At 44.9% G+C, this 17,270-nt stretch overlaps 1 protein-coding gene across 1 annotated transcript; it reads right to left on the bottom strand.

The window, feature by feature from the left end:
- Window positions 1-936: 936 nt before the first annotated feature.
- On the bottom strand, window positions 937-6,699 carry ATP4B (ATPase H+/K+ transporting beta subunit). The gene is made up of 7 exons (NM_204418.2): window positions 6,426-6,699; window positions 4,972-5,100; window positions 4,290-4,403; window positions 3,616-3,815; window positions 2,613-2,669; window positions 2,204-2,296; window positions 937-1,764 (listed from the first exon to the last, which is right to left on the bottom strand). Exons 1-7 carry the CDS (start codon window positions 6,535-6,537, stop codon window positions 1,570-1,572), a joined length of 900 nt encoding a protein of 299 aa, NP_989749.1. The 5' UTR covers window positions 6,538-6,699; the 3' UTR covers window positions 937-1,569.
- Between the last annotated feature and the right edge of the window lie 10,571 nt (window positions 6,700-17,270).

The raw sequence follows: 17,270 nt of genomic DNA, 5'->3' as shown, positions 1-17,270 counted from the left end.
TTAACGCCTTTAAGAGAAAAGTCTGGAAATTGAAAGTTATTGGATATAAAAAAATTGGATATAGATAAAATAATGCAGTTGTTAACACCAGTTTCATGGCATCTTATTACCTGCCTTTTTCCCTGACTCGTGTCTCTGTTGCACTGCTGATAGGAAAAGGGATGGCCCATCCCTCTGCTGTGCGGACACAGCCTGCCTGCCTTTTCCTTTCGGTGTCTCAGTGGTCTGCATCCAGTATAACTCAGGAATCTCTTATATGGTATTTAGTTGTGAAATGTGCTGCTTCAGTGTCTTGATCAAAGAAAGGTTTGTGAAGTCCGACAGGTGTTTTTCCTTTGTACTGGTTGGTGAACCAATTATCTTTCATGTGATGGAATGTATGTGTCTTTTATATATGTGTGTGTGTGCATATATGTATATGTATATATCATGGAATCACAGAATCATAGAATGGCCTGGGTTGAAAAGGACCACAATGATCATCGAGTTCCAACCCCCCTGCTATGTGCAGGGTCACCAACCACCAGACCAGGCTGCCCAGAGCCACATCCAGCCTGGCCTTGAATGCCTCCAGGGATGGGGCATCCACAACCTCCTTGGGCAACCTGTTCCAGTGCGTCACCACCCTCTGTGTGGTCCCATTAATGTCCCCCAGCTGCTTTCACGTCCACCTCCAATTCCAGCTGCAGGAATTAGAGACTTGCAATAGGAGTGCTTAAAAGATTGGTAGGTGAGGCCAGTTCATCTAAGGTGAACATACCGTACATACACAGCGTATCTGTGGGAGGGCTGGACTTCTCAAAGTTTAGATTCATTTCAAGTTTTAGTTTAATGTCTTCCTTTTCCCAGAGTATTCCGGGTAACGCACAACTCTTTCTGTACATGGCAGTTCCTTTTTGGGGGAAGAACAAAACACAAAAACCCCCACAACCAACCAGCGAACCAAAAAAGCGTTTTTATTGTTAGAAAGAAATCACAGGTGCTAGGTATTAGAAAAGCTACAGGCCCCTTTCAAGTTCTTCTCTTACAGTGAGTGATTTCTCATCTGAAGTCAGACTCGGCTGGCTTGTACACAGAGCAATGCATTGGCATGCAGTTAATTTTGCTGTCTCTTTAAAATTTAAACATCCTGTACAAGGCAGATTGAGAAGGGTATTATTATCTCACAGTATTTTGAGCTACTTATTTTTCTAGCTATCCTAATTGCTCCTACAGTATCCAGTATTCAATATTATACATCAGTTATTTATTAGAGTTCGAAAAATGATGAAGAACAATGTTTTGATCCCATACTTCCTTTTCTGGGAAGGCACACCTGCTTGGGTTAGAAGACACATGTTTTGTACAAGGATTTGCACGGAGGTTTAAGCACAGTGTAGCCACAGAACACTAGACTGTGTACACTGGGGATAATTCTCATCTCCTTCTCACGCTGAGTGATGTACTGATTTTTAGTTATATGGGTTACCCCTCAGTAGAAGATGTCTACTGTCACTGTAATTTGAGTACATTCATATGGCAATCATAGAAAATAAATATCAGTCAGTGTGACAACAGGTAAGTCGTTCTTCACACATGCTTTTTAGAGGTGTCTCTCGCTGCTCCATCCTCTATTTTCAATTTAAATTCCACTTTTCCTTCATATGGGTCATGAACGTTATCGAAGGTAATCCCGGCTCCAATGATCTTGCACACTATCTGGACTTCTACATTCTTTGTGATGTTGAGAAATTTCACAGCTACCAAAGGATTACTGTAAGTGGGCTAGGAGGGAAGAAAAAAAAAAGAGTTCTTATCATTGCCAGTTTCAAAATCTTAAAATAGACCTTCTTTCCAGTTCACATAAAATCACAGGAAAGCTGTAGTCATTTCGTTTTACACAAAGATCGTCACCATAGAATCAGAACAGTTTGGGTTAGAAGGGACCTCACAGCCCACCCACCCACTTGCCATGGGCAGGGCTGGCTCCCTCCATCTCAGGCTGCCCAGGGCCCCATCCAGCCTGACCTGGAGCGCCTCCAGGGATGGGGCACCACAGCTTCTCTGGGCAGCTGTGCCAGCGCCTCACCACCCTCTGAGTAAAGAATTCCTGCCTAACATCTAACCTAAATTTCTCCTGTTTCATCTTAAAGCCATTCCACCTTGTCCCATCACTATCTGAAGAAGATGAAGAAAATTAAAGCTGAAATATGTGAGCACCCACCTGTGCCTTCTTTCCATAGTAGGGGAAGTAGTGCAGGTTGAAGGTTCCATTCACCGGGTAGTATTCTACCTCCAGCGGGCGGGACTCGTCACCCTGTTGGTAACGTAAGAGAGGTTTGTTGGCTGCCCCCTGCAAATATTTCCTTGCTGTTGCTCAAGTACAGCGATCTGTTCAGAGCCAGTCTTCAAATAAAAGTGCAATTCTCCTGCTGCTATTGTTACCAAGAAAAACAGATCTGCTGCAAGTTGCAGAAGGTTTCGAAGAGTTACTCTGATTAATAAACCTCACTACTGAGAGAGCAAAACAAACTGCAAATGCTTTTGTGTTTGGTTGGCTTTTGGTTCTTAGGCCACTTGGCCATCAGAGCTGTGGTGCTCAAAGCCTTTCAGTGCAGCCCTCACACACTTACTACATAGCTGCAGTCCACTCTCGGTGCGGTGCCGTTGCCAGGATAAAATTTGATAATCTGAAATAGAAAGCATGCATTCAGTCACCTTGGTGATGGTTTTGAGACAAAAGGGAGCAAAGGATGAACCGAGCTTCAGATGCTGCTGAATGTGTTCCCACATAAGGCCCCGTCAGTCAGACCGCCTCACTGAGGTAGTGGGGGGATATTGCCTGGGAGGCACTCAGAAAGCAGCACTGTGAGCGCCCTACTAGGAAGCCTCTGCTTTGGCTGAAGCTCTAGGGCCCATCTGGTTCCACACAGTAGTAGGGTAACTTCCTGCAGCAGCAAAGGCAGAAGGAACTGAAGTCCCCAGGGCCCTGTTAACTGCCCTTTTCCCTACCCTGCACGCCGCCTTGCTGAGGAAAACAAAGAACTTCCTCAGGAAACACCTCCAGTTTTGCCTGCAAGCATCAGGTGCATGGTTCTGCCCTCACAGTTGGATCTCATTTTTGGGTTCCCAAAAATGTTCAATGCCCAAGCCTAGTGTGCGAGCCAAACCAAAAATGAAGGGATTTTGTCTACCAGGAACTGATGGAGAATACAAACTCTTCATTTCGCACTGAAATTGAACCAAAATGCTCAGCATTTTACCTGAAATGTTTGTTCATTCAAAGATTTTCTTTGCAGGTTGGAGAAATGGAATGTGCAAGAAGCACGTGTCTGAAGTCACTCAACCTAGAGCCCTATCTTAATTCTTTAACAGAAGGGTCTCAGTACCACAGAAGAGAAGCTTTTACATACTAGTTTTTCAGACGGCAGCACTACAGAGATGCTAACAAAACTGCCCCAAAGCTTCAGAGATTCTGTTCATGTTATTCTGCTAGGGGTAGTGACAAAGCCCACTGTTTATCTAGTCACTCTTGGGGAAAGTGGAGTGAATTGTCTGCCCATTGCAAAGCAGAGTTGAGCTCCCCAACTGAGAATCATGAGACCCAGTGTTTCTGTAGCCTGACGTTGCACTTACCCTGTTCATCTTTACAATAAAGCAAGGTTTTCCTTCTGGAAATCCAAAAGTAGGATCTGTGATGCCAGAGCAGTTTTGAAGCATATCTGATGTAAACTTGCAGGACAGTTTTGTGTTATTTGGGCCATCAAAGGTGTTCTGGATGAAGTATGTGTTGCTTGTGCAGTTGATGTTCAGATGCTGAGCAGCTGGGCTATATGCTGGGTTTGTGAAAGAAGAAAAAAAGTCCTCTGTGAAGCCTCTCATAGAGAAGTTACACATCTGGGAGATTTACACTGGATATAAGTGTATTGAAGTATGAACATAAATGGAGCACCCAACCTATTTTGGCTATGCTCTTTGATGACAGTATGTGCTGGCTCAGGACTTGCTATGGCACTTTGGTATTTGTAGTCACAAATGTGATTAGATAAATTTGGACAGTAGTTCTGTAGACCTTCCTCCTCCCATTTCTTCTGGGCTCAGCTTTCTATATACACCTTTACATATGTTTGATTTATAGATGTACAAAGTGATTTGCTCCTGCTTTTCAGAAAATCTATTTCCCACTCAAAATCTCTGATTTCAGAAGGACAAACAGAAAATGGAAAAGCTGAAGGCTCCCAGCTGTAGTAAGGGAGAGGTGACAGCACATTTCTCCAGTATTCTGCAGGTGACCTTATTGTCCTTTTTACCTGTCAGAAACGTCTGGAGCATTGTCACCAGCCCCTCCCAGGTCTTGTTGTCAGATGCATTGTAGTAGATTTGCAGCCCTCTGTGCCCATACACATCCGGTCGTAACGTTACACCTTCAAGAGGGAGGAGAGGGGAAAGCAAAGCAGGAGAGAGGTGCTGTTATCAGAGCAGATCACAAAACAATCTCAGTGACTTCGGTGGATTTCCCCAGGACTTGTTAAACACAACATCGACAATAAGGAAATGGGCTGTCCTGCCGAGTGAGAAACAGCTCTTGAAAAGGCCGTGCTTAGTATTACACAGAAATGATACTGTCAGCAAAGCTCAAACTAAGAGAATACTGAGAAAGAAAGCTTCAAAATAGAGCAGGCATGCAAAATAATAATAATAACAACAATAATAATAATATAATAATAGGGCAATTTCTTTGAAAAGATCTGCCATAAAAAGTGACTTGGGCGCTGAAGTTCTAGCAATAGGCTCTGGTGATCTGCTAATCCTGTCTTGTCCCTCTCCATCCTCACATCATGTCCCACAAACCTCAATTCCTCATTCCATGTCTCTTCGCCTTATTTTATGCCTTTATTTAATGGGCTGCTGGCACGGCTCATTAAAATATTTAGCATTTGTTAAGTGCTTTCAGGCTGAGGTTGAAAGGGACGGTTAAGGTAGTAGCTGTACCTGGGGACTTGAGCTGGTCTTGGTAATCTGGCTCGTAGGGATTGACCGTCCTCATTAGGGAGTATATGGAGAGGGCGAAGATCCCAGTCATCACCACGTAGAAGGCCAGGTAGTACAGGCTGATCCACACTGGGGGAAAAGGAGGGGAGGGGGTCATTGGGCTCTTGCTGCATGAACGCTGCAGCCAATGGTGTCATGTCAGCAAGAAGGGAACGAGCCTGGGCATAGCTGGCACTTGGGTTGTTTAAAGCTTGAAGGATTGTGTGGCTCCATGGAGCAGCTTCCCACATTAAGGCCATTCAGCTGCTTGTTACACACGGACTGAGCAAAAGACCCGATAGATTTCATTTGACAAAAGCAAGCTGCTGCTTGTATTGCTTGCACCATGGAGCTCAGTGTTCCGGGTACGCTTGTTTGAGACCCATATCTCACCTCCAGCAAAATGCACCACCTTGCTATTTCATTATGGGGTGAGATTCAGAATAACGCTGTTTTTTGTGCTTATGTTCATAATATATACACAATTGGGAAACATTCACACTTAGGTTTGCTTTTTGTTTATAGGAATGGCTAATAGGCTACAGTTACACATTTCCCATCAGAAGAAAGCCTTCTGGAAGCTTGCAGCTACGCTGATGACTTGCAGGAAGTGTAGGGACTCTCTCTAAAATGTTTCAAGCTGCAGTTCCCAGAACACAGATCATCAGCTCATCAAACACATTGCTGTGGCAGACACAAGCTTGGCTACAAACAGGGAGCCTCAGCTGAAACAGGCATTAGTTCAACGGTAGAACAGATTTACTCAACATGCGGTAATTTAAAAAGGAAATTCAGAAAAGCAAAACGTGGTTCCAGAGAATTGGGCAGAAAATATTTTCCCACACTTCCTCAGCTAGCTCTAAAGTAGATAACATCAGTGCAGGTCTGCATCACAGTGCTGCCATTGCTAGGACCCATCAGCCTGGCATCCGCAGGGCTGAACAACGCCAGTGCAGCAGCAAAGCCAAATTCCCCTGCAGCCAGAAGCCCTTATAGTCAGCAATGTCAGTGTCATGTTATAGCCATAACCCTTAGCTATTAATAAGATGTTAACACGTCTAGTGGGAGGTGTCCCTGCCTATAGCAGGGGAGTTGGATTTAGATGATCTTACAGGTCCCTTCCAACCCAAACCATTCTATGTTTCTACATGTCCAATGTTGTCCTTATCAAATATTTGGGCCAGAAATGCTTTAGAGTATTTGCAGGAGCTTCTTGAATCCGTATTTCGACCTAACTGACTATATTCAGAGGGTCACTGTAAGAGGATCAGGAACACATTTGAGAATTGAGGTTCTCAACAATTATAAAAAATTCCAACCCCCCATTACCTCCCATTCATCAGAGCAACCCCCATCCCTTCAAGATTTCTAAGGGCATCAGAAGGAAGAGGAGACTCTTGTGCACAGAAACATACCCCAGTTAATCAAGGTCCTTCCCATAAACAGCTTCGTTTCTGGATTCCAGACAAAACGGCGGAAATTTTCCATCCGTTCACTGCAGGTCTTCTTTTCATTTAAAGTTGCCATTTTGCCACAAAATTTCCCCAAAAAGCGTCTTCCTTGGAAATGAAGAAATTCAACGGGGGCTCAAAGAGTTGCCCAAGCAGACTGCTTTGGTTTTTATACCTTCCCCTCCACTAAAGGTTGAAGAGATCACTGCCTATACCAACAAAAGCCCCTGTGCTGATTACTGACCCGCAGCAGATGCAGTGCTTTATAGGTAGCGCTGATAACGCTCAGCGCTGAGGCTGGCAAAGGAGAGTCAGCTCCTATCAAATGCCCTTCCCAAGTAAATGGCCCCAAAGAGATTGGTAGGATTACGCACTTCGCAGAGTGCCTTAGGGCTTGTGATATGCTCAGTGTGATAGTGGTTATCAAAACAGATAAAGAGAAGGAGAACCTTTTCTCTCTGATTTTTCTTTATGCTTTTCCCTTCCTTCCTTCCTTCCTCCCTCCCTTCCTTCCTTCCTTCCTCTTTCTTTCCTTCTTTCCTTCTTTCTTGCCAGTTAACCTGCAAATACCGATTGCAGTACTCCCACTACAACCTATAGAACTCTGTGCAGAGATATGGGACTTCGTCCCCCCTTTTTAAACACCGGCATTCCCTGCCATTCATCTGCTTCACAGTATGCGTTATGGTGGCAAAATCCTTAAAATGGGAACATCTGACAAGATGAACTGGCAGGCTTTTGGTTATCTGGACATTGAGACAGCTGTAGTTGAGCCCTGTGACATGGCAGGGGATTCTGCCAGCTAAATAATGCTGAATTTCTGAGAAGTGATACAGATTTATATTGCTTTTCTGCGTCTGGTCAGGCAGCATGATGTTTTATTGTAATAGCCACCCATTTGGGGTGACTGTACATGTTTTCAGATGATAAAATAGGAACCAGGCTAAGTGAAACAAAACTAAGATTTACAGACATTCTTCCAGTTTGTATGCCCCATAGAATGAGGAGGATGAACAAAAAGACAGCGAAGCCAAACCTTCCTGCATTCAGGAGTTCATGTTACACTGTGTGGGAAGTTGGCAGTACACTCCATGAGCCCTAGGCCAAGGATTTCATGTGGTCATCTTCTCTCTTGTGTTATATCTCATTTGTCCAGCATAGGGAACCCCAAGATCCCAGGAGCACAGGTGTAGTGCACAGCATGGCAGAGGCTGAGAAATGTGGATGGCAGGAAAGGGCCTTGGGCCTTGGAAACTGCAAATGAAAAGGAGCAAAAGTAGCAGCAGTATCTACAATGAAAGGCAAGAATAAAGGGGGAAAATATTGCAGATGGAAATCTGCCCTGACTGGAAGCTCCAGAAATACAAATTACATAAACGCATTAACCACATTAATATAACAGCATAAATAAAATTACTGCAAGTTAATTATACCCTTATTTTATAATGAGCCAAGTACGTAATTTTAACATGAATAAATTAAATACATAAATATATTAAGAACAGTAAATTACGAATGTGTTTACACATGGAATCAGGAGTAGGAAAAACAAAGCATCAGAGTCCTCTGAGAGCAAGTGGTTAAATTTACATGGCTTCTCTCTCCAGTGTTTGGAATTGTCAGTGAAAATGTCAGAAAAGGCAGACAAAATATCTATAATGTCTTCAGTGGCAGTTTCAATATGTCATGGATGCTCCTGACCAAGCAGAGCCACGTCACCTTCATCCCCTGTCCTCTTGCCAGGGTGCAGCCAAGACCATGACAAGGGAGGCCCAGCCAAGGTCACGCCTTCTTTCTTGCCTGAGTTCAGAAATATCCCAGCGGGAACCTGGAAATTTTCCACCTCTCTTCAGACAAACTGACTCAGAATTTGGTGCTTCTTGTGAAAGGCTGGGGGGAAATTCTGGAAGGAAAACATTTGTAAAGACAGATTTTTCCGTGGAGGGTTTTTCCACGCAATGTGTGAAATATGGCTTCAAGCTGCGCCAGGCAAGGTTCAGGCTGGACGTTAGGAAATACTACTTCTCTGAAAGGGTGGTCAGGCACTGGAATGGGCTGCCCAGAGAGGTGGTGGAGTCACTGACCCTGGAGGCGTTCAAGGAACGTTTGGACGTTGTGTTGAGGGACATGGTTTAGTGAGAACTATTGGTGATGGGTGGATGGTTGGACCGGGTGATCCTGGGGGTCTTTTCCAACCTTGGTGATTCTATCTGCCTCAGGGAGCTGATACAGGACCTTACCTTAATTAATTAACTGATACCTTAATTTGCCCACCAAATTGTGCAGCCAAATTTAGTGGGTGAAAAGCTGGAGATGGAAAGCTGTGAGCAGAGGGCACTGACGTCTGCAGGTAGAGGTAAAAGAACACCAAAAGCCGGGGTCAGGAAGCACTGGTGCCCACAGAGCTGAATTCGGAGCTATCACAACACGACAGCTGTGTGGCATAGGCCAGTGTGGAGCTGTGACAAGTAAGGAATCCTCATGGAAAATTTGTGCATGTGAATGGGAATACGCACTGCCTGTCTTGAAGAGGTTTATTAAGGTAGGATAGAGAGGTGACTATTCCAAAGGCTCTGTTAAAGGGCTTCCAGCCACTGCTGGGACCATTTGTCAGGACATTTGTCACCAACCAGTGGACACCTCTCCGTGTCTCCATGAGAGCCTTGTTGGTCTAAGTACCTCCTTGTTGTAGTCCATTAGCATTCAATCCATGCCCATTTTCCTCATCCAGCCATGCACGGCTAGCCATCAGCACTGAGTGCACTGCCCTGGCCTTGCAGCTAGCTCTTGTCTCTTTATTCTGCCCAAATCCTGCAGCCTTTTGGCCTTTGGTTGCAAGGCCATGGGCATGGTGGGCATGCATGCACACTGCATCCAGAGAGCAGTGAGGTATTTCATGTACTCAAAGCTGCATGAACAGGAACCAATGTTTGCTTTCCCCTGCTGGTATTTAATGTCTGCATCTCTGACCTTGGGCTGGCTGCTCAGCTGAAGGACAGCCAAGCGGCAGGGTCACATAGGAGCATAGCACAGAACTGGAGGTGAGGCCACGGTCCTGTTTCCCCTTCCAGCAAGTACCAGCGTTAGCACCATTCTTCCAGTTTTTGCAGGCAAGGAGAGAAATCTGTCCTGGTGGTGGGTCCTGGGCGGAGGCATCTGCTGGGCTCCCACTTTCTGTGTGTGGAGGTCGCCTCAGGGGTGATGGGAGAGCTGGTGTTTGGGGTTCATATCCACTGGTAGAAATGAGCTTTGTGTCTTTCTGTTTGATTCATGGCTGTTTTCCATATTAAATGGTCAGGAGTCGATCAGATGTGTTATGCTTGCTGAGCCTTTCTAGTGGAGAGAATAATGAGCATTTTATATTCCTCTTATTTGCTTTTCTCCTGTATTTTCCTAGAATCACGGGATCATAGAATGGCTTGGGTTGGAAGTGACCTCAAGGATCATCAAGCTCCAAGCCCCTTGCTGCAGGCAACTTTGCAAGTTGACAAGACAGACCGTGTTGGCATTTTTAAGATTTGAGGACAACAGTTCTACATTTGAGAATAAAGGCATCAAATCTGCAGGAGCTCAGGGGAAGAAACCAATGAAAATATCTTTGAGCTGAACTGTGCTGATGTTCCCAGTGTTTCTAGCCTCAGGGCAATTAATAAAAGCAAGGAGGTTTAGATGAAAGTGCGATGCTGGGTTTACGATAGCATGACCAGGGCTGTGGAAAGGGCAAAGCAGCTTCTCTTCAGGGCCGACCTACCACTTACTGTGGTTTTCCAGCGGAGCTTGGCTGGCTTCTGCTTTTCTGCCCTGCTCATTTGTCTGAGGGCTGCTGATATGGCCCCATCATAAGCCCAGATGTCTCCCTTCATTCCCACTCTGCCCCTGAGGAACTAAAGGAAACTAGTACTAAAGTGAGTGCAAAAATAAATACCAAAACCCAGTGATGTTCCTTTCAGATGGACAGCGAGTGAGTGCTAAAGCCTGCCATTGTGGGGTGGCATGCTACTGAGTAATGAGAGTACTGGGAGAGAGTAATGAGGTCCTTGGGAACTCTAAGCAGCCCACAAAACATCTCCAGCAGTTCTGGCCTCATCAACTTTTGCCAAAGGGATTTTTCCATCTGCACAGATTGTCGGAGCCTATGGTGTTCATGTGGTGTTGCAAGGAAACAAGCCACGTTACCCAGTCAATGCCCCTGCAAAGCTGCTCCCTGCCTCTGTTACGCACAAAATCTTGTTCACATCAAGTAGAGCAAAGAAATGACATTTGGTATAATTGGTATCTTGGGAGTACAATCACTGTTGTTTCAAATCAGTTACAAAAAAGAAAGGACAATGGTGTAGTTAAAGCTGCATACATGCTTTTTAGACTTTTCCCAACATTACAGAATCATGGAATCATTAAGGCTGAAAAAGACGCCTAAGATCATCTAGTCCAAACATCCACCTACCACTAGTGTTTCCCCACTAAACCATGTCCCTCAGTACCACATCTAAAGGTCTCTTGAATACCTCCAGGGATGGTGACTCCACCACCTCCCTGGGCAGCCCAGTTCAGCACCTGACTGCTCTTTTGGAGATGAAATTTTTCCTAATATCCGACCTGAACCTCCCCTCGTGCAATGTGAGGCCATTCCCTCTTGTCCCATCACTCTCCTTCCCTTGCCCTTTGAGTTCCCAAGATTGGTGGTGGCTTACAGCGGTTAGGGTGAGCTGTGGGCACCCGGAGCTATGTGATGTCCATGTTGACATCTTCTTTGGCCTCAAAACGATTTGTATGGAGTGATGAATACATCTGTGAGCACGCTTTGCACCTTGCTCTCCCTCCACAGACCTGCAGCATTACTTTACACCTCTCCCTGGGCTGGTGTGTGCATTTGGCCCTGGGGGCTACTGCCGGGCTGGCGAAGGGAAAGATTTTCCCAAAGGAAATACTGACTTTTATTTCTATTTATTTATTTACTTTCCACACAAAATCAGAGCTCGGCAGGGCTGGAGATCCCGCAGGGCCACACAGGGCCCGGGCGCGGCCTGCTCCCGGCCCGCTGCAGGGCTCCGGCGGCACGGCGGGCGGCAGCAGTGCGCAGCGCACAGGGCTCGGCACCGCGCCCGGCCCGCCCGGCCCCCGCCTCTGCTTCGGCGGCAGCACAGCGGAACCGCAACGTTTGCTCTCCTCTTGCACGCATGGAAATAAATGATTTAAGTGCTTACTTTTCTGTCCCTTTGCCCGCTTTTTTTTTTTTTTTTGGGGGGGGGGCGGGAATTTGTGAGGTGCGAAGCAGCTGTGTTGTGGTCTCCGTGTTAAGTGCTTACAGTGAGAGCGGGATTGGTTTCTTCTCACTGGTGACAGGTGAGAGGACAAGGGGAAATGGCCTCAAGTTGTGCCAGGGCAGGTTTAGGTTGGATATCAGGAAACACTTCTTTACAGAAAGGGATGTTATGCACTGGAATGGGCTTCCCAGGGAGGTGGTTGAGTCACCATCCCTGGATGTGTTTAAGAGCTGTTTGGATGTGGTGCTCAGGGACATGATTTAGAAGTGGGTTGTCGAGTTAGGGTAGTATGGTTAGGTTATGGTTGGACTCGGTGATCTTTAAGGTCTTTTCCAACCTGAGCAAATCAAAATGATTCTGTGATTCTCTGGCCAGCCAGGAGGTCATAGCCAAGTTCTTTGTGTGGACACCTCTGTGAGAGAAGCAAGACCAAGCGTGGCTCAGAAGTGCATGGGCTCTCAGTACATTCATCACGTATTTTGGGTAGCACTGAGTGATGCCACCCCTGCAAAGTGCTGGATTCAAAGTTGGGTACATCTTCTGTGTTCACAGGAGGCTGCAGGCTACATTATTGTTGTTGTTTTTAATGCTTAAACTTTTACCTTCTTGTACAGTTAAGTCTGAGGAGTGCGTACAGAAAAGTTCCACAGCTACAAGAAAACTGATTTCTATTTATTTTGATAGTCTAGTGCATTGAGTACCTTGCTGCAGTTTTCTTTTCTTTCTTATTTTTCTTTTTCTTTTTTTTTTCCTGTAAAGTAGCCTTTAAAGCTTTGGTTCACAGCTGTGCAGCAGGTCCCGAGCAGCAGCCCTTGGCCCTCTCCCACATCCCAGTGTCCCACTCTACCACCCTCCTAGGCTCTGCTCTCCAGCCCTAGTCATCCCCCAGTTTAACCATATTTTCTATTCTTTGGAATCATACAATCATGAAGGTTGGGAAAGACTACTACGATCATCAAGTCCAACCACCAACCCATCCCCATCATGCCCAGTAACCACATCCCTCAGTGCCACATCCACACAGTTCTGGAACACCTCCAGGGATGGTGATTCCACCACCTCCCTGGGCAGACTGTGCCAAGACGTTACATTTTTACCCTCCAGAAATGCCACTTTCGGCTGCCTGCAGGCTGCTTCCCCACCTGAATCTGCTCCCCATGTCCCATTCTACCTGCTGTTGTAGGGCCTTTCATTAGTAGAGACTTTTGGTCTTCATGTGGGCACTGTACTGATTGTCTGAAACAAATCTCCTGCAGGGAATATTACATAGAATCATAGAATGGCTTGGGTTGGAAGGGACCTCAAAGACCATCTTTTTAACTGTCAGTTTAAACTGACAGTTTGACTGTCATCCTCTGAGATGGGAACATCTTGGAATATTGCTGTGCTTCAGAATGTATCAGTGTGTCTTAATATTGATTTGGCTGCCTGGGATCAGCATCAGTAATGAATATTGAAGTTTGAGATCTTGAGGTCCTGGTGTTTGGAACTGACTGTGACTGTAAGCAGAAATTGTGGAGATGCTTGTGAATACCATGTTCAGTTCTCAATTGTATTTCTCATTTCTCCCACCTGCTGATAGATTTGTTCCTTCATAGAAGTAGGTGTTAAGAACTGCAGGCTTAGCATGATCAGTTGCAAAGATTGTTTTCATTCAACTTCTACACCACTATCAGGAGGGCAAGCCTGTACACCTGAACCATCAGGTGAAGGAGAAGACATTGGATCTGTTTTACCCCAGTAACTTGAAAGACCCTGTGTGAGACTTGCGATATGGATTTCAATAAGTGTTCCTCCCACTGATCTCAAAGGAGAGGAGACAGGGCAAGCCTGGAGTACGTCCAGCTTCTCAGCAGCCAGTCACACTTCAGCAAGTTGCTTACACTAAAGGAGCAACAAATCAAAACACTCTCTGCATAGCTGAAGAGGTTTTGATGCTATTTTATACGTGTTTATGCTATTCCTAAGAAAATACAGTTTCAATTCAGTAAGCCCCTCCCGTGTCTGCTGTTGGGCAGTTCATTATTTAGGAGTTAAACTACTGCCAGATTGTTAGAGCAGTATGAGAAGAGTTCTCACCTCTCCATTAATCACTGAGAGATGCTTGAGTTGTGACAGTCCTCACAGCACTGATCCTCTCAGGGAAAAAATTATAATGGGGAGGTATCAGGAGAGATAGTAAGACATCACAGAGTTGTTCACTGGCATCTTTTAAATAAAGGAGATAAACATATAAACTATGTACAAATTGATTATCAACAACAGGCACAGGATGGCAGAGCCGTGTAACATCTCTTAATGAGTAACAGCCCTGCTTGATATTCACACTGCTACAGAGATCCACTTACATGGGATCCCAAAATATTCAGTGCGGGAGGGCTGGAGCCTTGTGATGCATTTACAGATGGGGACACGGAGACAGGGCATTCACAGGACTTGCCAAAAACATATTTTGGATTTGATTGACACTTCTGGACAGGCTTTTCCCAGCCTTAAAATGTGTGTCCAGAAATAGATTTTATCTACTGCTTTTATTTTCCTCCCTGGATAGATTTTCAGTTGGCCATGAAAATAAATCCTAATTTTGTCTTTTAAATTTGGGATTATAGTTTCAGGGCTTTCAATGACATAGTAAGTGTTTATTTATTTGCTCAGTGAGTGGCACTGAGCAGAGATAACATTTTTACAGGCTTTTCTGTTTACATGGGTAGTTGTATTTTATATTCCAGGACATACCTAGGGTGAACAAAAATATCCTGCAGATACAAGTCTGAGATGAAGACCTCAGGCCATAACATGGTAGTGAATCAGATGTTAAAGATGGGATGATAGCCTCTCAAAGGCTGTACTAAATACTTTTTCTGTATGAAGAAAAGTGAGTAGGAAATCTAGATTACTGATTTCAACAGTGCCATATGTTTTCATGAGAAGAATAACAGTATGGGGGCTTTATTCCCCCATGCTTATGGGGTCTGACTGCTCAAAATCACTGGCACATATGCAGACGATGCCCTTCTTAAAACCTGAGTTTAACATTTTGTGTTTTTCCTCCTCCCTTTGTACTTCTGTCTGCCATCCCGTTTCAGGCCAAGTCTGACTTCACACTTGAAAAGCAGCTTGGTAATAATATATCATTTGGGAAGTGTCTCGTGTAACAGCGCTCGTCTAAAAAAAGAATTAGCAGAATGGTGCACAACAGAACCAGAGGGAAACAAACACAATAAGAGATGTAATATCTATGACGGGCAACAAGATACTTTACAATTAGAAAGCCTTCTTCCATGTCTGCTGCTCTCTTTCTTTCCATCCTGCATTTTACCTTCTACTTCCTTTGCACTTTGCTTTGCTTTTCCAGTTGCTGTGAAGACGGTGCCTTTTTCTACTACTGTTTGCTTTTATCCAGCTTTGTCCATCTTGTTCAGAGCCTGCAGCTAGCTGTGGGATGCTTCTGGAAGGGCATCTGTCCTTGTTTCTGTATGTGCCAGCTGCCTTCAAGTCACATGTTGTATTAAAATCGAGTCTCTTGGCTCTCCGGCTGGTCTTCTACTACTTCACAGAACCGATGACATCCTTGAATAATGTAAATCTGACTGAGGAGCAACATGAGGAGAGAATATAAGGTGTCATCGGGAGACATGTGGAGTGGCAAATGAGCCAAAGACAATCATGCATGCATAAGGCCCCAGCAGAAGGACTGGGAGGCTGGAGGTGGGTACACTCTTCCCATCACACATGCTGTACATCAAGTGGCTTTATTACTTTTGTACAAAGGGCTTGCAGGACAGCACCAAAAAAAAAAAAAAAAAAAAAAAAAAAAAAAGCTGTGATGTGGATTTTATTTCATCTCAGGGGCTGAGTCCTTTGGGGGCCCTTAATTTACCACCCACTTGTTGAGCTGCTCTGTGTCCTTAGGCTGCTGTCTCAGCAAGACACAAGCCCCTCTCTCATGGAGGTCCCAGAGCATCCCCTCTCTCAGGGTTGTGGGAAGCCATGGATCTCCTAGTGGCTCTGCAACCCTCTTCCCAACCCTGTTCATTTCCCCTTCAAACAGAAGGGCCCTCCTTGATCTAGCAGTACTGGTGCAGAGGCCATGCAGTACTTTTGATCATCCTGTGTGCTGATGTATCTCTGCATCTCTTCCAGTTCCATCTTTCTGGACATGGGGAGGCATGCAGTATTTAACTTCACAAATATCTTCTCCTTTTAAAATTAGTGTAGCTGTCCACCACAATATTTAGGATGCTTATCAGTCACTTATAGAGCAGAAGGGAGGATGCATCCAGGAGGGGCAAACAGCTATCCAATTTCATTAGAGCCCAATAAATGAATGATAGATTATCTGGTAGAGCGATCTGGGCTATCAGATGTCCTTTCACAATAAGGAAGTGTCAGGCCTTGTTTCCTGCTGGTAGGAGTCTCCTTTCAAGCAGCATGACCTGCTGGTATGTCATGACGAGGTATTACCGGCTGCTGCACATCACTTCAGTGGGTTCTGATATTTCCATCACTTGGCCTCTCCTCCCTGTGGCTGCAGTCCTTCAAAATTTCCTTCAGTGCACTTTTTTTCCAGGATACCGATGAGGTATTGTGACACAAAACAGTGGATTTGCTTTGAGGTTTGGAAACAAGCTGGTACACCGTCACTTCTATGTAATGTGCCTATGGCATATGGACTGTGTGGAGAAGAAATGCTGTCCTCTTTAGAGAAGTAAATCCATGGCAAGAGAAGAAGAAAGCTGACTTGCTTTTTTCACTGTTTACTGAACATCCCTTTTCCATAAGTGGTTCTCTCTAAGCACTCAGCAATTGACTTCTGAAGGGAAGAGAGCCAGTGGTGCCTCCCGAACACTATTATAGTCTTTCACAAAAGGAGTACAATTCTGATCCGATAGCTGTAATAAAACTAAGCTAGACTGAGCTAGACCAACACACCTTGTATATTTATGAATTTACCAGAAGCTGAAAGACAGAGAGGCAGTTCCTCTCCACATAGACACATTCTTGTCAGTGTGAAAGCCCATCTGTGTTTTTGAAGCTAACACGAGACAAACTGCTACACGATGAGCAGAGTCAGCACAAACTATTTCCTACATTCATCTCTCCTGTATAAATTTCAGTGTGGTTTGTCTCTCTCGGAAACCCTCCCACTCCCTGTCCCTTCACCATATGGTTGCCCCCTCCTCCAGCTAGATTGTCCTGGAGGTCTGTCCCTCTGCCAAAGGCATTAAGTTGGCTGATGGGTTCAAATGTTATTACAGAGAATTGATAGGCAGAACAATGGCACAAGTCTCAGATTGAATAAAACAAGGATAAACTTCTCCAGAGAGAAATTGCTTGATTTCAGAAACCTCCACTCATTCATTGAGTAGAACACAGATCAAGAAGGGCCTTTCCAGGCAATGCTCTTTCTCATAAACAAATGCAAGAAGATCCCTGCAGTGCAGGCACAGTTATCACAAGAGATTGAACCTAATGAGTCTGATGTTGTATGAACATAAATGTTAACTGTTATGTGTTATTTGTTAACTGTATATATGCTAGCATT

This window comes from Gallus gallus, chromosome 1 (genome assembly GCF_016699485.2).
Source record: "Gallus gallus isolate bGalGal1 chromosome 1, bGalGal1.mat.broiler.GRCg7b, whole genome shotgun sequence".
In the NCBI taxonomy this organism is placed as follows: Eukaryota; Metazoa; Chordata; class Aves; order Galliformes; family Phasianidae; genus Gallus; species Gallus gallus.
Note: the sequence above shows the minus strand (reverse complement) of the source record. Positions and strands in the feature narration are given on the sequence as shown.

Coding starts and splice junctions, on each gene's coding strand:
- ATP4B (NM_204418.2), bottom strand. CDS start 6,537: ATGGCAACTTTAAATGAAAAGAAGACCTGCAGTGAACGGATGGAAAAT. Junction 5,101..6,425: donor AAGGACCTTGATTAACTGGG/GTATGTTTCTGT, acceptor CTTTTCCCCCAG/TGTGGATCAGCCTGTACTAC. Junction 1,765..2,203: donor ACTATGGAAAGAAGGCACAG/GTGGGTGCTCAC, acceptor CTTCCCTCCTAG/CCCACTTACAGTAATCCTTT.